The sequence below is a fragment of the Sparus aurata genome, chromosome 21 (assembly GCF_900880675.1).
Source record: "Sparus aurata chromosome 21, fSpaAur1.1, whole genome shotgun sequence".
NCBI classification, from domain to species: Eukaryota; Metazoa; Chordata; class Actinopteri; order Spariformes; family Sparidae; genus Sparus; species Sparus aurata.
This window is the reverse complement of record NC_044207.1, coordinates 25,942,036-25,959,759: the sequence shown is the minus strand read 5'-3', so window position 1 is coordinate 25,959,759 and position 17,724 is coordinate 25,942,036. Positions and strand designations below refer to the sequence as shown.

Below are 17,724 nucleotides of genomic sequence, written 5' to 3'. Positions count from 1 at the left end.
TATAAAGAAAAAAAAAAAACAAAGAGTTATTTAGTCTTCATTTTTGTCTTTGGTTCTTTAACCTTCAAATCAAAATTTGGAAATGTGATCCATGCTGCCAAAAGACAAGTTGCTGTTGTTGAATCATATTTAGTTTTCCTGCAGCTTGACATCTTTTCCTTGCAGGCAGGAGACAGAGAGAAACTGAACACTACAGTATAAAAACATATTCGCTGTACAGCAACATCAACAACAACAGCCAGATTTCACAAGATTGATGTCTGGTTTATGTGTGATGGAGCTGGACTGGCTTGATTTTAGCCCTGATTACGTATAACATTTAAAATCAGTGAAGCTGCAGCGCTCTCTTACATCAGACGGATAATCTTTCAAGTTCTGTTCGTCACATATTTACATTTTTCCTGTCACTCACCAACACCAAACATTTCCTACACTATTTGCTCTCTAATCCAAATGTGCGTCTTGCAGTCGTCCCCTCTGGAAGTTCTCCTGTGATGTGGAAATGAAAGAGCAGCACAAATGGGAAAATGTGTCAGCAGCAAAGAGGCGGGAGGTTTAATCTGCGGCTGTCTGATAACAGAAAGCCGGCGTGAGTAAGACTTCTGAAGAACTCGTTTTATGCTTTTGCACAACTTCTGCAAAAAAAAACTGTAACTGCTGGTTGAGTGACAGAAACACATTTACATGTGAGCAGTTTGAGTCTGTTAAACGACTCACATGTAGTTAACCATCACACTTAGGTCCTCTGGATGGATGAGATGCCACATTTTTGAGATTGGCGCAAAGGAGATGCTGTTGATTCAGGAATGTGACCGCATGTGTAAACGTTTGCGGCCTCTCGTCTCCTCTCACGTTATGTATCTTACATTCCGGTACGTTCGTGTGGTATTTTAAGCTCGTCCGTCTCTTTCTTCCTCTCGCTTCTAATTTACTCGACGAGCGAAAAAGCCTGAGAGGCCTCTTCAAACATCTGAAACGTAAACACAGCGTATGGTTTTCAAGGATGTTTATACATTTTATGAGGAGAAAAAGAAATGTTTCCATTGAAGACATACAGTATTCTCTGACCCGTACATGTAATTATATGAATGCATTTATCATGGATGTTTATTACGGGTTTGACCATCTACACATGGAGAAGTGTAGGTTTCTGACTGGGATTGTTGCAAAAATAGAGACATTTCCGTCTTTCGAGATGTTTTCAGACGTTCTTTAGTAAAACTGAGTGTCTGTCTTTTGTCAAACCATTTCTAGCGTGAGCAGTTTAAAGGATAAGTTCACCTAAAAAGGAAATTCTCTTATCATACTGAACCCCATGATGACTGAGAGTTGGGTGAAGGTTTGTAGTCCACAAAACTTTCCTGGAGCTTCACAGCAAAATAGCTCATCCAGCGTGTTCAGAGTTCCTGAAAGATTATAGAATATTTGTTTTTGGCTGAACTTATCCTTTAAAGTTTGTCTGCAACATGTGTATGTGTGGTCCACTAGTGAATGTGTGAGCAGCAGTTTGTAACTCTGATTAATAATTAACTTAACTACAACCAAAATTACCATATAACAGCTGTAATGGTTGAAGGATTTTAGAGGCCTGGACAGAGAAGAGTTTGGGAGACACACAAACTACTAATTGTGTGTGTGTGTGTGTGTGTGTGTGTGGAAGAACAAAAGCGAAATGGTGGCTAGGGTTCAAAGTACCATGCGGCACGGCAAGGACAAAGGAAGACTACAAACAAAATGGCTCACGTCATGTGCTCACTGATATCACATGTGGGTGTGAGTGTGTGTGTGTGTGTGTGTGTGTGTGTGGGGGTGTCACGTGATGCCAAGTTAGAGAAGATGGTAAGTTGCGTGCGGAGACCCTGAGTCTGTGTGAAGCATAAGTCAACTAACACATTCAACGACACCCAAACAGTGAACAAACACATAGATTGAACACACAACAAACGTTAGAAGTCCCGTGCTTAGCCGTGCTATGCTATGCGATGCTACGCTATGTGCTATCTAGGCCCAGTTCAACATCAAGCCCTTCACTTTGCAAGGACAGCCGCTCGGTGCTAACTTGCTTCCCCAGAGGAAAATTTGACTGCTCAAAGCTTGCTCCTTTATGGCTATGGAGCCGTAAAGGAGCTCAGTGAGAGTTCTCATTTCAGTCTTGTTGTTTTTTTTTTCTTTTTTGGTCTCAAACATTTCTCATTTTTTTCTCCTAAAATTCCTTAGGAGCAATAGGTGAGACTTGAGACTTTACCGCTTAAACCTTGCTCCTTTCCAGCACTGGGGAGACATTCTGAAACTTCATTGAGAGCTCGATGAGATCTCCTTTGAAACTTACAGGGAGCCCAAGTTGAGATTTTCAGCACCTGTTTCTCAGGAGAAACAATTGAGAAACAGGAGAAATCAGCCACAGCTTCACTTTTGGAGATCTCTTTTCCAATTTTCGTTTCCACTGGGTCGTGTTCCTTGGATTGTGTAGCTAGCTGGTGAGCTTTGCGTTTCAGCTGCTGGCGCTAACCAAGCTGGAATACTAGCAGGAACTCCGGTGGCTGCTGTGAGGAGAAGTTCTGCGGGCCTGCTGGAAATGGCAGCGAGCAAACTCTCAGCAACTGTTGGGCCCAGAAGAATCCAGGAGTAGAGAACTTGGGGGCAGGCAGCCCTGAGGGGGGGAAGGGAGGTGGAGACGAGGGAGAACAAAGGAAGCAGCTGGAGTTTTGACTATCTGGTCAGTGGGGGGTTGACTTGTGACCAGTAGTCACTCAAAGCTGAAATTGCACCAAGGTGTTAAGACTGGGGGAATTCTGGGAAACTGCCCTGCTGGAGAAACCGGCATAGACCAGCACCAAAACCAGCACCAAAACACAACATATGCTGGTCACCAGCAAGACCAGCATATGTTGTGTTTTGTTGCTGGTCTATGCTGGTTTTTCCAGCAGAGTGTGTTCAGTTCAGGGTCCATTTTGAAATCCACAACTTCATCTGTGGGTCCCAACAAAGGCAGCAGCAATTTTACACATTAAAGTCTGTTAACAGGTTTTTGGGAGGAACTACTGAATATGTGAGGGAGGGAGCAGCTGCGATACCTGATTGATACCTCAGGTGACGACGGTGTTCGGCTCTGTGGACCTCGGCAGCCCGCTCTTCATCTCTGCTCGAGGTGGGTCAAGGCCACATGAGCCGCTCCTGGCAAAAAACCTGAATCCTTGATATAGGTTGGTTGTCAAGATGCTTTGTGGTAAATGTAGGCGCCGAGTCTTCATCCGCAGGTTTGATTAGGATGAAGAATGTTTGGATGAACACGACTGCCCACCTAATCTGTGGAACATATTGAACTGGTGAGCGAGGCTGCAAAAGCAAACTTAACTTTCAACTCATTCGAGACTTTATGCTGAAAAATACTTGTGTGCACTTCATCATCTTTTGGCATTTAAAGTGAAACTGTGATGTTTGCTGAACAGAGGCCACAGCTGACTGCATGGTTGAAAAGGGTAAATGCTAAAACAGAAGCACAAAAGAAGAGGATTACAGTCTGACTTAATAATGTATGATATCGAGCAACATACCTACGCTTCTTGTGATTAAAATCATTCATCTCATGAGGTGCTCAGTGATGTAGTCGTACCCTGGAACCTGTCAGGATCTCTGGCTGAGTAGCCCGAGGCGAGTATGAGGAACTGTACGGCGTCCTGTTGTAAACCCTCCTTTGGACGGACATCTTTCTCTATTTGGGGAATTAAGACATGAGATCAAGTTGAATCAGCTTTTGAAGAGGGATCGATCATGTAGTCATCAACCATCTGGTGCTTGTGTTGCTTCCTATGTATCTTCCTGATGCGTTTTTGTGTATTTGCGAAGGCCAGACGAGGACGAGGCACGAGGTTAAAAATGCTGTGGTATGCGGCCGTGGTGCAACTTGTCCCAATAAAAATAAACAGTCGACAATAAATAAGAAGTATTTCGGGAACTGCCGTGCTTTTTCCAGGCTTTTCATCCCACTTAGGAGAATGAACGAATGCATGTGAGATCAGTGAAGGGTCACACACGCTCCCCTCCGTTTGTGTTTCTGCAAGTCCGGACATTCGATGATTTTCTGCTGAAATCTTCAGCATGGTTTCCTCGAAAACAAATGTTTTTTATCACTGGAATTCCAGTGACTCTAAGGTGCAACATGCCAGAGGATTGAAACATCTGGGAAATGATGCCAAGAGAGGCTGTGTAAGGGTTAGGAGGAATGTGGAGGAGAGGGTGAGCGCTGTGTGTGTGTGTGTTCCTGGATGGCTGACGTCAGAGCTGCGTCTGTCCATGCTCTGGAGAGCAGGACATCCTGTGGAATTGTTCTCAGCGATGCCCGAAGAATGCAAAGCAGCCACCTCTCCCTCTCTCCCCTCGTCTCGGTGAGACGTTGGGAGTGAAGCGCTGCCATGGAAATGTTGGGGAGCTGCGTGGGGGGGGGGGGAGAGCGGGGGAGGATCCCCATCAAAATCTGACAAGGACATCGAGTTCACCAAGTAACCTAAAAAGGAGAGAGGCAGAGTTCAGTGAGGGATTCCTGTTGACATTCTGATTGCTGTGATAGCAATCTAAAGGATATCGCTCATATTTCGAGAGCCTGAATCTGTAAAGCATGACAGAAACAAACTGAGGGGACAATGTTGAAACAGCCATGCAGAGGGAAAAGGAACAAAAACACGGCGAAGATGCGCGGATTGCTGTTTTTCTGCACCGGTTTTCAGACACAATGAGACAAACATGTCTGCTTTTAGGAGAGTGGAGTGCAGAGGAGTGAGTGTGGGGGTGGGGTGAGGAAGGAGAGGGAGGTAGGCGATACGGGAGTGGAGTGACGCAGACTGGGATAAAAGGTGGGGGGGGGGTGGGTGTAGTTATATTTAGCCACCGTTAGGAGACACACATTAGCTGCATTTCTCTGCCCTCCCCGGCTTCCTACGTCACTTTACTCCAAGCTTCTCCGCCGTGCATCATGTGACAGGTGCAGCCCGAGAGCCCGCTGCGTGGAGGACCAGCAGAGGTGGGACACGAATACTAAACAGCCGGGGATGAAAAGCACCGCAGAGCACAAAGAGAAGTGGCTGCCTGTGAACCCCTCCTCCCACGCAGCAGCATCCACAGATGTGCGTGTGATGGACTGGTCAGGGTGTTTCCCTTCAGCCTGGTGCATGCTGGGAGAGCTTTTTCAGCGACCACAGAAAATGACTGAGAGTGCTCTTTAAAGCCTCTCCAAACATACTGAATTTGCTCTTCTTTTTAAAGCACATTTCGTATTCCAAGTTGTGATTTTGAGCTTGACTTGGCTCCGAGAAAATCCGCAAGCTGTTCTTTGCACCAAACATTTGCAGGACTGCAGAACACGCTGGATCTTACATTTTTATATCGAATCGTAGTTTTATATCGTGCTTTGTAAACTGCACAGTTTGTGATTAAAAGTCAATTCCGTTTTGTTTACGCAGCACAAAATCACATAATTGTCTCTAAGGGGCTTTAAAATCTGCACCACATATGGTCTTACGTCTATCTTTAGACCTTAACGGAGGGAAAAGTATTATTTATTTAAGATGAAATTGAGAATAAAGGTCTGCTTATGCTGGTTTTCTCATCGTGCTGAGAAAAGTTCCCTTCAAAAATGATGTGAAAAAACGTGAATACAAGATGTTTCCTGCTTTTAATGAGTAAAAAACTGTCAATGGAACCAAGTGACTGTCTAAGATCAAGTCACATTTACTTCACTATATTATCTAAAATATTAGGTTTAATGAGATATTTTCGACTAGAAATAGACAAATATATGTTGTCAGATTTTAAGTTTTTGCAGTGGAAACTTGTAGTTTCACACTGAAAAGGGCAACTGCACCTATTTTGCACATCAAAGTGAGTTTACAGGTCGTGGGAAGTGCTACTGCACATTTGAAAAGAGTCCTATAAAGCCTTTTGTGTCTCAAGAGGGAGCTGCGTTTAATCTGATAAACTGCCTCCAGTGATGTCACTCAGCGGCTAAACTGCATTGTGGGTACTATATACACCGCGTTTGAAAAATGAAGATATATCCGGTTCTGCTGTATCGATTTTGAGTTTTTTTTGTGTTTAAACCGTCCACAATGAGTCAAACAGTGTTATAGGAGTGTCATGTAAAACTGGTAGATTGCATTTTCAAAACCTGGTGCGAAACCTTCAAAAACCTAACCACTGACTGTGGAGGCAGTTTATCAGATTATGCAGCTTCCTCTGTAACCACAGAAGGCTTTCAGCTATTTTTTCACGTTCACAATTGCACTCTGCAAGGCCTGTAAACACACTTTAATGTGCACAACCCTTTATAATCACACAAATACAGATCTGTGGGTGGTTGATGTTAAAATGTCACACCTGCAACTCCTTTTTTATTTGTCAGCGCTGCCATGATCATCACATGAGGCATCATGGCACAGAAATACTGTTATTTATCTCTGGAAGCCTTCAATCAGGTGACTCATCATTTACAATATCATAAAATGACACTGCAGTGAGTCTCTGGACGTTTTGACATTCTGTACAAACCATAGTGGAGCTGTGCAGATTGCATCAGTTATGAATGGTGAGCGAGCTACTAAACCGGGTGGAGCCCCGAGAGGAAATGCGCGTTCTGATTGGTCGCCACAGGCGGAGCCGGTGTCGGAGCACCCGCTGATTGGCTGCGTGTCGCGGTGGGCGCGGCCTGCTCTCTGCCGTGACGCGGTGATCTACACTCGGTGGAGTAGAGCTGCGACTGTCACGGTGGAAAAGAGGAACTGCCACCGGCCGCTGAGATCTGTCACCTGAACTCCTGAGTGTTTAGAGGAGCGTCGACACTCTTCGCGGAGGAATGAGGAGCGAGAACAACAAGTTAAATTCACCCTGAAGACCAGAATCTGATTATTTTTACTCGGACATTTCACTGTAAGTCAGCTCGAATGGAGCAGCAGCAGCAGCAGCAGCAGCGGGGCCTCTGTAGCTTCACCCCGGGCAGGTCTGCATGCTGCGGGGAAGGAGCCTCCACCAGTCAGCCCCTCATGCGTCTGTCCATCATCTCCACCACCGGCAGCCCGGTGGAGCTCACCGTCCCCCGGGGAGAGACTGTGGAGGGACTGAGGACACACGTCTCCCAGAAACTCAGACTGCAAACTGACAGAATCGTCCTCCTGTACAGAGACAGGTGAGTTGTGTTCTTTTACATAGGCTATATATTCATTTTGTGAGACTCAGACACATTACCTGAGTGGCCCATAATGTAGTGAATGTATTCTGACTGGACTCTGGATGTGTGGCAGGCAGCTGACTGCAGGGAGACTGTTGGACCTGGGTGTAGCAGATGGCAGCAAACTGACCCTGGTACCTGTCATCGAAGCTGGTTTAGTGGTGAGTCAACTGATGGACAGATCTTACAGTAGTTTGAACAAAATAAAAAACATTTAATCACTCTGAACTGTCTGTGTTTGCTGTCACAGTGCTCGACTGTCAGAGCTGAGAGAACCATGATGGACGTTTTGGAAAGTTTAACAGAAGTGCAGGTAAGAGTTCAGTGTCTGATCCTGATTATACGATTGTGTATAAACACACACATTAGTTGGCTGCATTGATGAGATGAGGGGGAAAAAAATCCTGGAGTGTTTAAACTATGCGCCGGTGTTTGTTTTTCCACATATTTCCTGAAGTAGGCTGACCCGTGTCCTGTGGGATGTTTTAATGTTTGACGTGCTCAATACAAAAGTATTCCATTTAAAAAAAACGTCAGCTCTGGTTTCTGATGAACAAACTAGAAGAAACATGGATTTCACTAGAAAGTGAACTACGTATGATTTAGCTGTTATGGGCAAAACACAATCCCACATGTCCTTTGTTTTGACGTATGCACACAACATTGCATCATTGTCCTTGGAAAGCGGAAACACACACCATACCTGACAATCTCTCTCACACACACACACACACACACACACACACACACACACACACACACACACACATGCTGCTGTGCTGTGCTGTGACAATAAGATAATCTAAAGTTATAATCCTCAAGGTTTTATCAGAATCAGACTGGATTGGCAGTGTGTGCGTGTGTACACATTCTTAGAATTTCACTACAGATTTCATCGCTCAGTGTGATTCACAGTAACAGGCGTACAGCGAGGAACAGCAATAAGAACTGAGGAGATAAAGTTCAATGGGAATTATTAAAGACTTACCTGCTGGCTTGTCCCGGGACAAAACTCCCATGCACGTGGTGTAAACACTCCAGCCCGCCTGCCCCCAAGCTCTCAGTCTGGACCTCCAACTGCACAGCTAACTGAGCGAGTACAGTTAGCAGTTAGCGGTTGCTCTGGTATTATGCTGTTTTCTATCAACTTGGAGTTAGAATTTGAACACCAAAAGCCCATGCCATCAAAACTACATGATTTTGGAACCAAAGAGTCCAAATCAACTCCATGTTGTAAACAGTGCAAGTCGTGTAAAGAAGCAGTGCAGTTAGTGCAAAGAAAGAAATAATGAATATCAGATAAATATGCAGAAACAGGGTCGATGGGTTTATACTGATGTTATGTGCAGCTAGCAGGATGTATATTGTCAGTGACAAGTTATGTTAAAATCTGCATTTTAAAGCTGTACAAATATAGAATACAATAGACAATATTGAATGTCTTATCAGTGGATTTCATGTCAAACCTCACTGTGTGTGTTAGGCACTAGTCTCTATAGTAACCATTCATTCACCAAATCTACTTTCTTTACTTACATTATCCTTCTATGTGGCAGTTTGAATCGTTTCTGCCGGGGTACGCCATTCCAGTCATACAGTTTGCCTGCAGAGGAGTAGTTCATAGGTCACAATGCACACATGTGATCCAGCTCATCCATGATGAATTTGATCTGCATTCAAATATCGAGAGTTGCAGATGCACCAGTTGCTCCAAACTGAGCTCACTGTTACCATAGTAACCACAGGTGTCTCCATATTAACCAGGAATGACGTCTTAAGGATTGTAAATGTATTTGTTTTTGGTCCTGACAGATCAGTGACTTCCTGTCCGGGCGCTCACCTCTGACCATTAACCTGGGAGTCGGCGCCCATGTGATGTACGTTCAGCTCCAACTGTCTGCACAGAACGTGGCGGACCTGCAGCAGCACCAGGACTTCAGAGCTGGAAGCAGAACGTGCCTGCCCACCGCGGACAGGACGAGCCACCCGGACTCTTTTTCCCAAACCTCCACTACAGCCCCGGACTCTTCTGACTCTACATCCTCAGTCCAAATTAGTGCTCAGACGCCAAGAACTTCCTCTGACTCGACAGCTCCCGCCTCTGCTCCTGCTGTGAGCTGCCATCCCCCCTCACCTCCACATCAGTCCGGCCCTCCCCGCTCCACACACACAGCTTCTCACGGGATTTCAGCCCCAACTTTGCCGACTGGGTGTCCGCATCCCAGCTCTCCTCGACAGGCAGCCACACCGGTCTGTTCAGCTGCTCCCACAGGCTCCATTCCTGGACCCCAGAGCCCAGTGCCAGCCTCAACCTTCAGAGAGGTCAGCCTTTTATATTCAACTCTCAATCCACAATCACAACATTTTCTTTCTGGCATTGGAATTTCCCTGATTGATCACTATCATAAAGTGGGATGCATTTGTAAAATAACCATTTCAGAGTTCAAAATCCCAGGTTTTAATCATTCCACTCGTGTTTATTCCATATAATTGATGTAGAAAAGCAGGGCAACATCTTTTTCCCTTTTGTTTTACAGAGTGACGTTCATGCCTCATCCCCTGCAGAACCTTGCAAGCAGCCAGGAGCAGTCATAGAAAGCTTTGTGAACCACTCTCCGGGCGTCTTCTCCGGGACTTTCTCTGGTAAGTGTGTGAGCGGCAGAGGCCTGAAGATAACACAACAACACAGATGGACTCTAACACTTCATGATCAGTTTGATAAAGAAAAAGTCCCATAATCCAAGGAGGTGTAACAATCAGACTGCTTGTTTTATCCCACCATCAAAATGACCATCATTAAAACCTGAAGATATTCAGTTAAAGAAAAAAACTAAAAGGATCAATTATGAAGATAGTAGCATTCAAAATGTTTACAATTTAAGTTTCTTTCTCATCCACTCTCCTCCATCTCCCCCTCTCTTCCTTCTCCTCCCATCAGGCACTCTGGCCCCTTGCAGTCAGACCGGCATCAGCCACCCTCGGAGCGGCATCACCATCATTCTCCAGATCCTCAACGACCTGCTCAGAGCTGCCTGCCACCACCAGGGGGCTCCACGCACCCTCTCCCAGCTCCACTGTCCTGCTTCAAACCCTGCAGTCAGCCAGCTGCTTACAGCAGAGGAGCAGAACAAAGCCAACAGCCAAACGCTGGCGGACCAGAGGACTGAGCACCTCGGTAAAACTCCTGGTGAGCTTCATCATTCTGACCTCTTGATTCCCTTCTCTTTTGATTTATTCTCAGCTTTTCTGGGGTTTTCTTGTGCACATAGACCTTTTGAATTGTCATTTTAGATGCTTTCTGGTATTAAAAAAAAACACAATGTGTGCTCTGTGATGTCTCTTTACTCCTATTTCTCAAATATCTGCCTGGCTGTATCATTAAAGTCTTGCATAGAGACTCGGTGAACAGAGCCTGCTTCTCTCTTCATTTTACTCCTTACAAAAAAACAGAATTATTCAGGACAGGACACACCAAACGATACGTCTGTTCTCGTGTAGCAGGTCTAACATGCTCTTCCTCCCCTCTCCTGCAGGTAAGGAGAGCCGACCCCTCCACTCATCCACACAGGAGAATCGAGCATTGCACAGTAAGCTGGAGCGCCTGCAGTTTCTGATGCACCAGAGGCGTCTTCGCAGGCGGACTCGCAAGAACTGGCACCACTCGCAAACGTCTCACCCGTACCAGCATCGTCACCATCGTCCTTAGTCTCCTGGACGGAGAAAGATTCCCACCCACTGTGATAGAAGTGGTAGCCCTTTACTGAGCGAGGCCGCCTCATGGAACTATGTATAGGCCAGAGCTGATCTCTGGCCTTGAGGAATAGGTGGAGCAAAGAGAAGAGTCAGATTTCTGCGGCCGTCACTGTATTCAACATGTCATTTCATGTAACACAATGGCTCTCATTGTCACGTAGCCCGTCACAAAAGGTTTCGATGTACATTTTCATGTTCTACATCTCGGTGTTCTGTACAAAGACTGTCTGTATGTATTTCAATGCCTTAACTGTACGTGTCTTGAATGTAAACTGTATGTTTTGTTCTGTGCAGGGGATGCTCCTCTAAAATGTTTTACTTATGCAATATTAAGATTGTAAACAGAAAGAAGGAAAAAAAATATGCAAAGAATAAAAACCTTCAACAAATGTTTAAAGACCCCCGTTACAGTGATGTCTCTCTGTCATTCCTGATTTTTTTCCCTCATTCAGGGTCAGGTACGACATGGACGGTAAGAGATGCAATGCTGCTGTTATAATCTGGCACACCTGGCAGCTGAAAAGCAGTGATTTGAAGGAGGAAGGCGCTCTCACAGCCTCCGTTGCTCAGTCTGGAAAAAGCGAGCTGAAGTAAAAGTTTGAAATCACCAACTTAATGTGCTGAATGACTCCTGAGGTTTGGTTCAGGGTCTTTGCTGCAGCATTAGGTGGTTTGATCATTTTAAGGTAAAGAAAACAATTCTGAGATTTCGGTAAGTCTGTGTGCAGCTCGTACTACAAGACATTTGTTCTGTCAGTGACTGCTGTCAAATTGATTTGCGGGCGTACAAACAAATGCAGACGAGGTTTACTTATTGCAGGATTATTCCACTGGGAGAAATCCAAGACTGAAGCAAGCAGGTTATAATATCGTATAAAAACATGCACCAAGTCACAAACGATAACAAGTTAACAAAATCTGCCTACCAACACCTCTAAAGTTCACAACTCAACATTTATAACACAAACTTCTGCATACAAAAAAAGCACAACAGGCAAAATGTTTATATTGATGGACAGTGAGACATGAAACTGCAGGACATTAAAGATGTTTACTCCTTCCAAAGACTGATTTCAGTTTTGGAGTTACTGCACGGGTAACACATTTTTGTCTGTCTGTTGTTTAAAGTACAATTGCTGAGTGTTTCTCTCTCACCTGGAGATCTTATCAAAGTCTGTCCCTAAAGCAGCTTCTATTGAAATAAACATTACATTTAAGCGTGACATCTTGAACTGAAATTAAATGTTCTCTGTGTTTATATAGTATAGTAATATTATATAGTGTCTTTCAGGATATCCAAGGACGCTTAATGATGTTTTTGATAACTATTGATGGATTAATAGCTAATTTGTAACTACTATGTATAATTCCTTGTGTTATTTCCCATTAAATGATCAAATGATGACCTACTTTGTTTTTCAGTCATAGATTAAAAGACTAACAGATGTATTAAAGCCTACATTTATGGTACAATTAGTTAAATGCTTTGTCAATACTTCCGTGACTCTTGTGGTCCTCCACAGAAATGAGGTCACAGGCACACATGTAGAGTACTAAAACCTCCACGGCGGGATTCAAAGGCCGTGGTGCAGTACCGACCGGGACAGCAGGTGGCGCTGTGTCCCAACAGTGAACCTACAATAGACCGTAGAAGAAGAAGTCGCCTCACACAGCCTTGAAAGGAGGAGCGCGGCATCGTTCCTTCTCATTCGCTCTGCAGCTCCGCTCCTCTTCTGGTCGATACCTCCCGGAGGAAAAGGTAATTCATATTTTACAGTTTTTTTTATTTTATTTTAAAAGGCCTTGATTGTTCTTAAGACTAGCTTACTTGCATCTCTCTGTGTGTATAGGCTTGCTTAAAATAGATGCTATTACCTTCTTAAATTAGATATCTTACGTTTTCCGAAGATGTTTTCTAGCGTAACGGTTTAAATTTTTTTTTAGCAGTGTTACATAAAACCAACCGCGCTGAAATGCCTTGCACCTGCACGGTTTCGCCGGGAAGCGAAACATCGTGTAATACAGTTTAAAGTTTGTAGTATTCTGATTTGATGCGAACAATTATGTAACGCAGAGAATAAGACATCTAGGCGCACATGAAGCTAACCGCTAAGTCGGTCGGCGAAACAAAAGTGCGGACCTGAAGCTCGGTGCTACAAAATGGCGCTGGGTGGAAAAAATGATGGCTAACGCTAGCTAATCCGCTATTCAAACCACGTTTATAGGCCGCAGGCCTGGCTCGACGCTCGGCCAACAAAGGCCCTTTTCTTCATGATAAGTATTTATTTTGAGGATATTTTTAGCTCGACGAGGATTAGAGTTTATTCATTATTGCCAGCAAAACTAGAAAATACTTTTTTACGAAATGCGCAGATCGATGCAGCCACCTCGCATAACGGGACCGGTGACCTACTTTTCACTCAGCGTGCACCCACGATGTGCACCACGAGAGGAATCGCCTCTTTTTTATTTAAACGATTTCCACATGCGTTGGTACAGGATTTTTTTTTTTGGTTTTCTTTTAACATGGCGGTGATTTGTGTGTTCTAGCTACACTAAAGATGTCGGACGAGGGTAAACTGTTTATTGGAGGGCTGAGCTTCGAGACCAACGAGGAGTCTCTGGCTGCGGCCTTCGGCAAATACGGAACCATCGAAAAAGGTTGGTCCCCCGCATTTTTTCTGCTTTTATTTTCCTGCTTTAAATCATTGTTGGGAAGCACGAAGCTGATCTGTGAACGCCGCTGTTTGATCGCACGTTTTCTCGAAATGACCTTTCTTTCCCTCCATTAGTGGATGTGATCAGAGACAAAGAGACGGGGAGATCTCGCGGGTTCGGCTTCGTGAAATACGACAATGCAGAGGACGCTAAAGACGCCATGAACGCAATGAACGGCAAGGTAAACGAACAATGCATTCACAGCTTTAAATTCATTTTCATCTTTTTGTGCTTTTTTAGTCATTTAAATATTTTATGTTAAATCACGTGTCTGAGCTTAAGCGTGCTTGTATATGGGGGATGAGTTAATGTACATCCCTATTACACGTGTACACAACTCGTGTTTAAATTTAAGTTCATATACCCAATTAATTAGCCAAATTGTAAATTTGTTTTGGATTTGATATAAAATGTGTATAATTTTATTCACAAGTTTTAATTCTGAATCACTTTCTGTTGCAGTCTCTAGATGGTCGGGCTATTCGTGTGGATGAAGCAGGAAAAGGAGGACGTTCCAGAGGGGGTTTCCAAGCAGGCGGACGTGGAGGTGGGAGATTCAGCGGCTCAAGGGGGCGAGGTGGGCGTGGTTATTCCAGAGGTGAAAACCGCATGTCTGGACTGTGATTGTATTGGTTCGGTTGTTAATTCTTTCATTTCTTTCACTTGTGATGTCTCTACTATCCTGCTATTATAGGTGGTTACAACGGTGACAGGAGTTATGGTGACAGGAGTTACGGCGATAGGGGCTTCGGAGGTGAGGGGAGGAGCTTTGGAGGTGGCGGCGGCGGCGGATACAGGAGTGGAGGATATTCCTCAGGAGGCGGCGGTGGCGGCTACAGAGACAATAGGTAAGGGCAAGGGCTTTCTGACTAAGTTGCCTGTGTATACTAGAAAAAAAAATCAAAAATGCAATTTATTAATATGAAATCTTACCTTTTCCAGGGGTCAGGGTGGATACAGCGAGCGCTCTGGATCATACCGTGACGGATATGACGGCTATGGTAAGCATGAATGATTGCACTTATGTTTGTGTAGTCCTATGTTGGGGCTGTTAGTTTCAAATTTTAAACTGCTATCCAATGAACCTGCACGTAGACACCAACAGTTTACACTAAAATTAGTTTAATGAAAAATTGCACACTTAAAAAAAAACCCGCTGGAAAAAATAGATTTTGTTGGCTATAGTAGATTTATACGCACCCAATCCCACCAGGTGTCAACACTGAATTTAATTAAGACCATTTCACAGCCCCAACATATGAGAACTTGTATCATGTATGCCCCTAAAGTTTTGTACCTGAGCCCTAGTTGATGCCTCTCTGTACACGGTTGCCAAATTTTGCTAGCCCCGCTGCCCCACTCTGATAAAGAGGCTGGCAAACACTGAAATGCTGACTGTTGTTCTGATAATATCTAAGCTGATGGAGCCCCGTATTCAAAAACTGAGGGAGGGTTTTTGGACTGTCTGGTGGGTTGAGGGGATATTGTGAACTCCAGTGTTGGAACTTTCAGTGTCTTTACCTGTGTGCCCACTTCTTATCCTCAGCTGCACACGAGTAAACATCTCCCTGATTCAAGATCATCACTTGGCTGGCTGTATTTCAAAGATGCGCTCCTCAAGAAAAATGTCCACGTGTTATTGCTGACCTTAGTTTTGTAGTTCTGTTGTAGTAGCTCAAGCATCTTAAAAAAAAAATGTAGCCATGAGTTTTGGTCATTCCTTAACAAACCATGTTACAAATTACAGTTCAAGACTCTTGCCTTGCTCAATTGGGCATCTTGATTCCTCAAAGATCGTTTGTTAACTAAAGGCATCTGTATAATCTGATTATTACTTAAGTCCCAATCTGGGGATCAAACAACGGCTCTCCACATGGCTTTTCGTTGAACGGCCACTACCATCGCTGTAGACTTACTGTCCAGCACGTTAAAGTGTTTCCTGATTTTTGATTCCTTTTTTTTTGTTTTAGTTTTTGTTTATTTTTATACTGATATCCGATGGGGCTTGTTTTTTGTTTTTTCCTTATTTCCCCTTCAGTCTTCGACTGACCTACCTCTTGCCAGGTTTTAAACTGAGTGAGGAAAGGGAGCTTATTAATAGGCTTTTGGGGATTTGTGCTAAATTCCTTTTTACTATTAAAAACTTAGTTTAGCTGAGGCTCCTGTGTGTTCAATTTCCCAAAAGAGTGAATTCCTTTCAGACTGGTGAACTACACCTCCGAAGTGGCCGGCTGTTCATGAAGTCTGTCCAAGGTATCTGCTGTGCTCTGCTCAACATCTGCATTTTAAATGTGCTGTAAAATGGACTAATCTTGTTTAAGTGATCGAAAAAAATGTAACTTCGTTTCCCCAAAGTAAAATCTCAACCGGGAACAGTTTTGTACTTTATGTTCTTTGTATGATCAACATTTTTTTTTCTTTGTCAGTTTGGCTTCATGGAGCCTATTAAACAGACTGTGGAAAATAATCTTGATTCTTTTGCCTTTCAAAACTAACGCATGGGGAAGTTAATGCTGCGTGTGAACCAAGTCACTAGTCAAATCACTGAAATTACACATGGATTTCTTTAGGAGGGCAATTATAAATTGGCGGTTTAGCTGGTTCACTAGATAGTGGGATAAGCTGCAATTGGGTTTTTAAAAGTCCACTTGATTTGACAAGCTGCCTGTCTGGTTTCTTAAAGACTTCCAAACTAAAGATGGTTTTTGGCCCAGTGACTCCTGTTCAGGTCTCAAAACCATCAATTGTCCAAATGTATTAACAGTCAAGTTTTTCTAGTGAATTGAGATCAAACCTAGTGAGGTCTTGAACAATAAGCCCCTAAAAGTGGCGCATGGAAATGCTGGGAAAACATCAGCTGGTGTCTGGTCATGTTAATGCTTCATTACGTTCAAGAGGTCAGCCACTTCAAAAACCTACAAGTCCTTGGAGAGTGAAGTGTTGCGCCTACCAACAAGTGCTCATCAGAGATGAAAGCTGCTCTCTTGCCTAGGTCATATGTGGAGAAAGTAGGCCAATGCACGTGAGGTAAAAATCTCCTTTTGCTTTGCTCACATCCTTCAAACTCAGTTCTCATTGTTTCCATGAATACCTTCAAGTTAGCCGTGTTTAGTCCTCTGCTTCAGATGTCGCCTACAACATGCCATGGCCCCTTCCCCGATTCTGATTCGTAGAGATGTCCATTGAGAAATTGTTTCTGTGAAGCTCCTCTGGATTGTAGTGTTCCACCTGAGTCCACCAAAAACAGAAGCGTTGGCCTCTAAGTCGTGGGTAGTATTGTGTCCACTTCTGTTCACTGCACTAGTCCTAAAATTTGCTCCCATAATATCCCACAGCAGTCCTAATTGATGTTCACGGTGTTTAGACTCTATTCAGTTTCTCCTTGTACCCTTATTATGAATAAGCGGTGAGTTTCAGACTCATGAATAGGGTTGCATGCATTTGTATTGTGACTTGTGTCAAATATTAGTTGCCAGGCTTAATCCATCTCTTAATCCTTCTCTTTAGATTGAACTGTCAGAGGCCTGACTGGATCTTCTCATGGCTAAAGTTTGCGGCGTCAAATGGCAGTGATCGATGCAGATGCATAATCAGGTAAGATTGAGTTTTACTTCTGTAATGCAATCATACCTTGTTTTGTACACCTAAATTTGCCTAGCTGATGACGATCTCTGTGCTCCATTCCAGGTCCAACGTGCTGTAGCAGTGGTGAGCTGTAAGCGGTGGCTACACTAGAAGTTGAAGGCCTTTCTGAATGTCAGACGTTGGCTTGCCCGAGAGACATTTTTCAAATATAAGGGCTGCTTTCCAAAGTCCTTGATATCCAACTCAAGAGAACGGGCAGGTAAACAGACCTGTGCCCCATAGTGACTGAACTTTTTTTTTTAAAGTCACCATCATGTCTGAAAGCATTATTGTTCTGTTTGAACCTTTCTGAATCCCAATTTCAAAAATAAAATTGTGGGTAAGTGACAACTACAACGTGCTCACTGTTTTCTTTTTATAGATGCCTTTTTAATATTAGTTGGGTGATAAAT

The 17,724-nt window shown here is 43.9% G+C and overlaps 2 protein-coding genes across 6 annotated transcripts; both read left to right on the top strand.

Annotated features, from left to right (window-relative positions):
* The first annotated feature begins 6,707 nt into the window (after positions 1–6,707).
* LOC115572565 (midnolin-A-like) lies at positions 6,708–11,369 on the top strand. 2 transcript variants are annotated; one of them, XM_030402763.1, is made up of 7 exons: positions 6,708–7,174; positions 7,290–7,377; positions 7,467–7,529; positions 9,029–9,538; positions 9,754–9,859; positions 10,155–10,391; positions 10,750–11,369. In XM_030402763.1, the coding sequence occupies exons 1-7, from the start codon at positions 6,933–6,935 to the stop codon at positions 10,920–10,922; spliced, it is 1,419 nt and encodes a 472-aa protein (XP_030258623.1). In that variant the 5' UTR covers positions 6,708–6,932; the 3' UTR covers positions 10,923–11,369. The 2 variants fall into 2 exon arrangements, with proteins under 2 accessions (XP_030258623.1, XP_030258622.1); XM_030402762.1 differs by having other exon boundaries at positions 6,713–7,174; positions 10,155–10,403.
* A 1,260-nt stretch (positions 11,370–12,629) lies between these two features.
* Positions 12,630–16,154, top strand: cirbpa (cold inducible RNA binding protein a). Of its 4 annotated transcripts, none has more exons than XM_030402769.1 (7): positions 12,630–12,728; positions 13,520–13,630; positions 13,762–13,868; positions 14,150–14,234; positions 14,382–14,535; positions 14,630–14,688; positions 15,234–16,154. In XM_030402769.1, exons 2-7 carry the CDS (start codon positions 13,531–13,533, stop codon positions 15,245–15,247), a joined length of 519 nt encoding a protein of 172 aa, XP_030258629.1. In that variant the 5' UTR covers positions 12,630–12,728; positions 13,520–13,530; the 3' UTR covers positions 15,248–16,154. The 4 variants fall into 4 exon arrangements, with proteins under 4 accessions (XP_030258629.1, XP_030258628.1, XP_030258627.1 ...); XM_030402768.1 differs by having other exon boundaries at positions 14,150–14,264; positions 15,889–16,154; XM_030402767.1 differs by having other exon boundaries at positions 14,150–14,264.
* Positions 16,155–17,724: the final 1,570 nt, after the last annotated feature.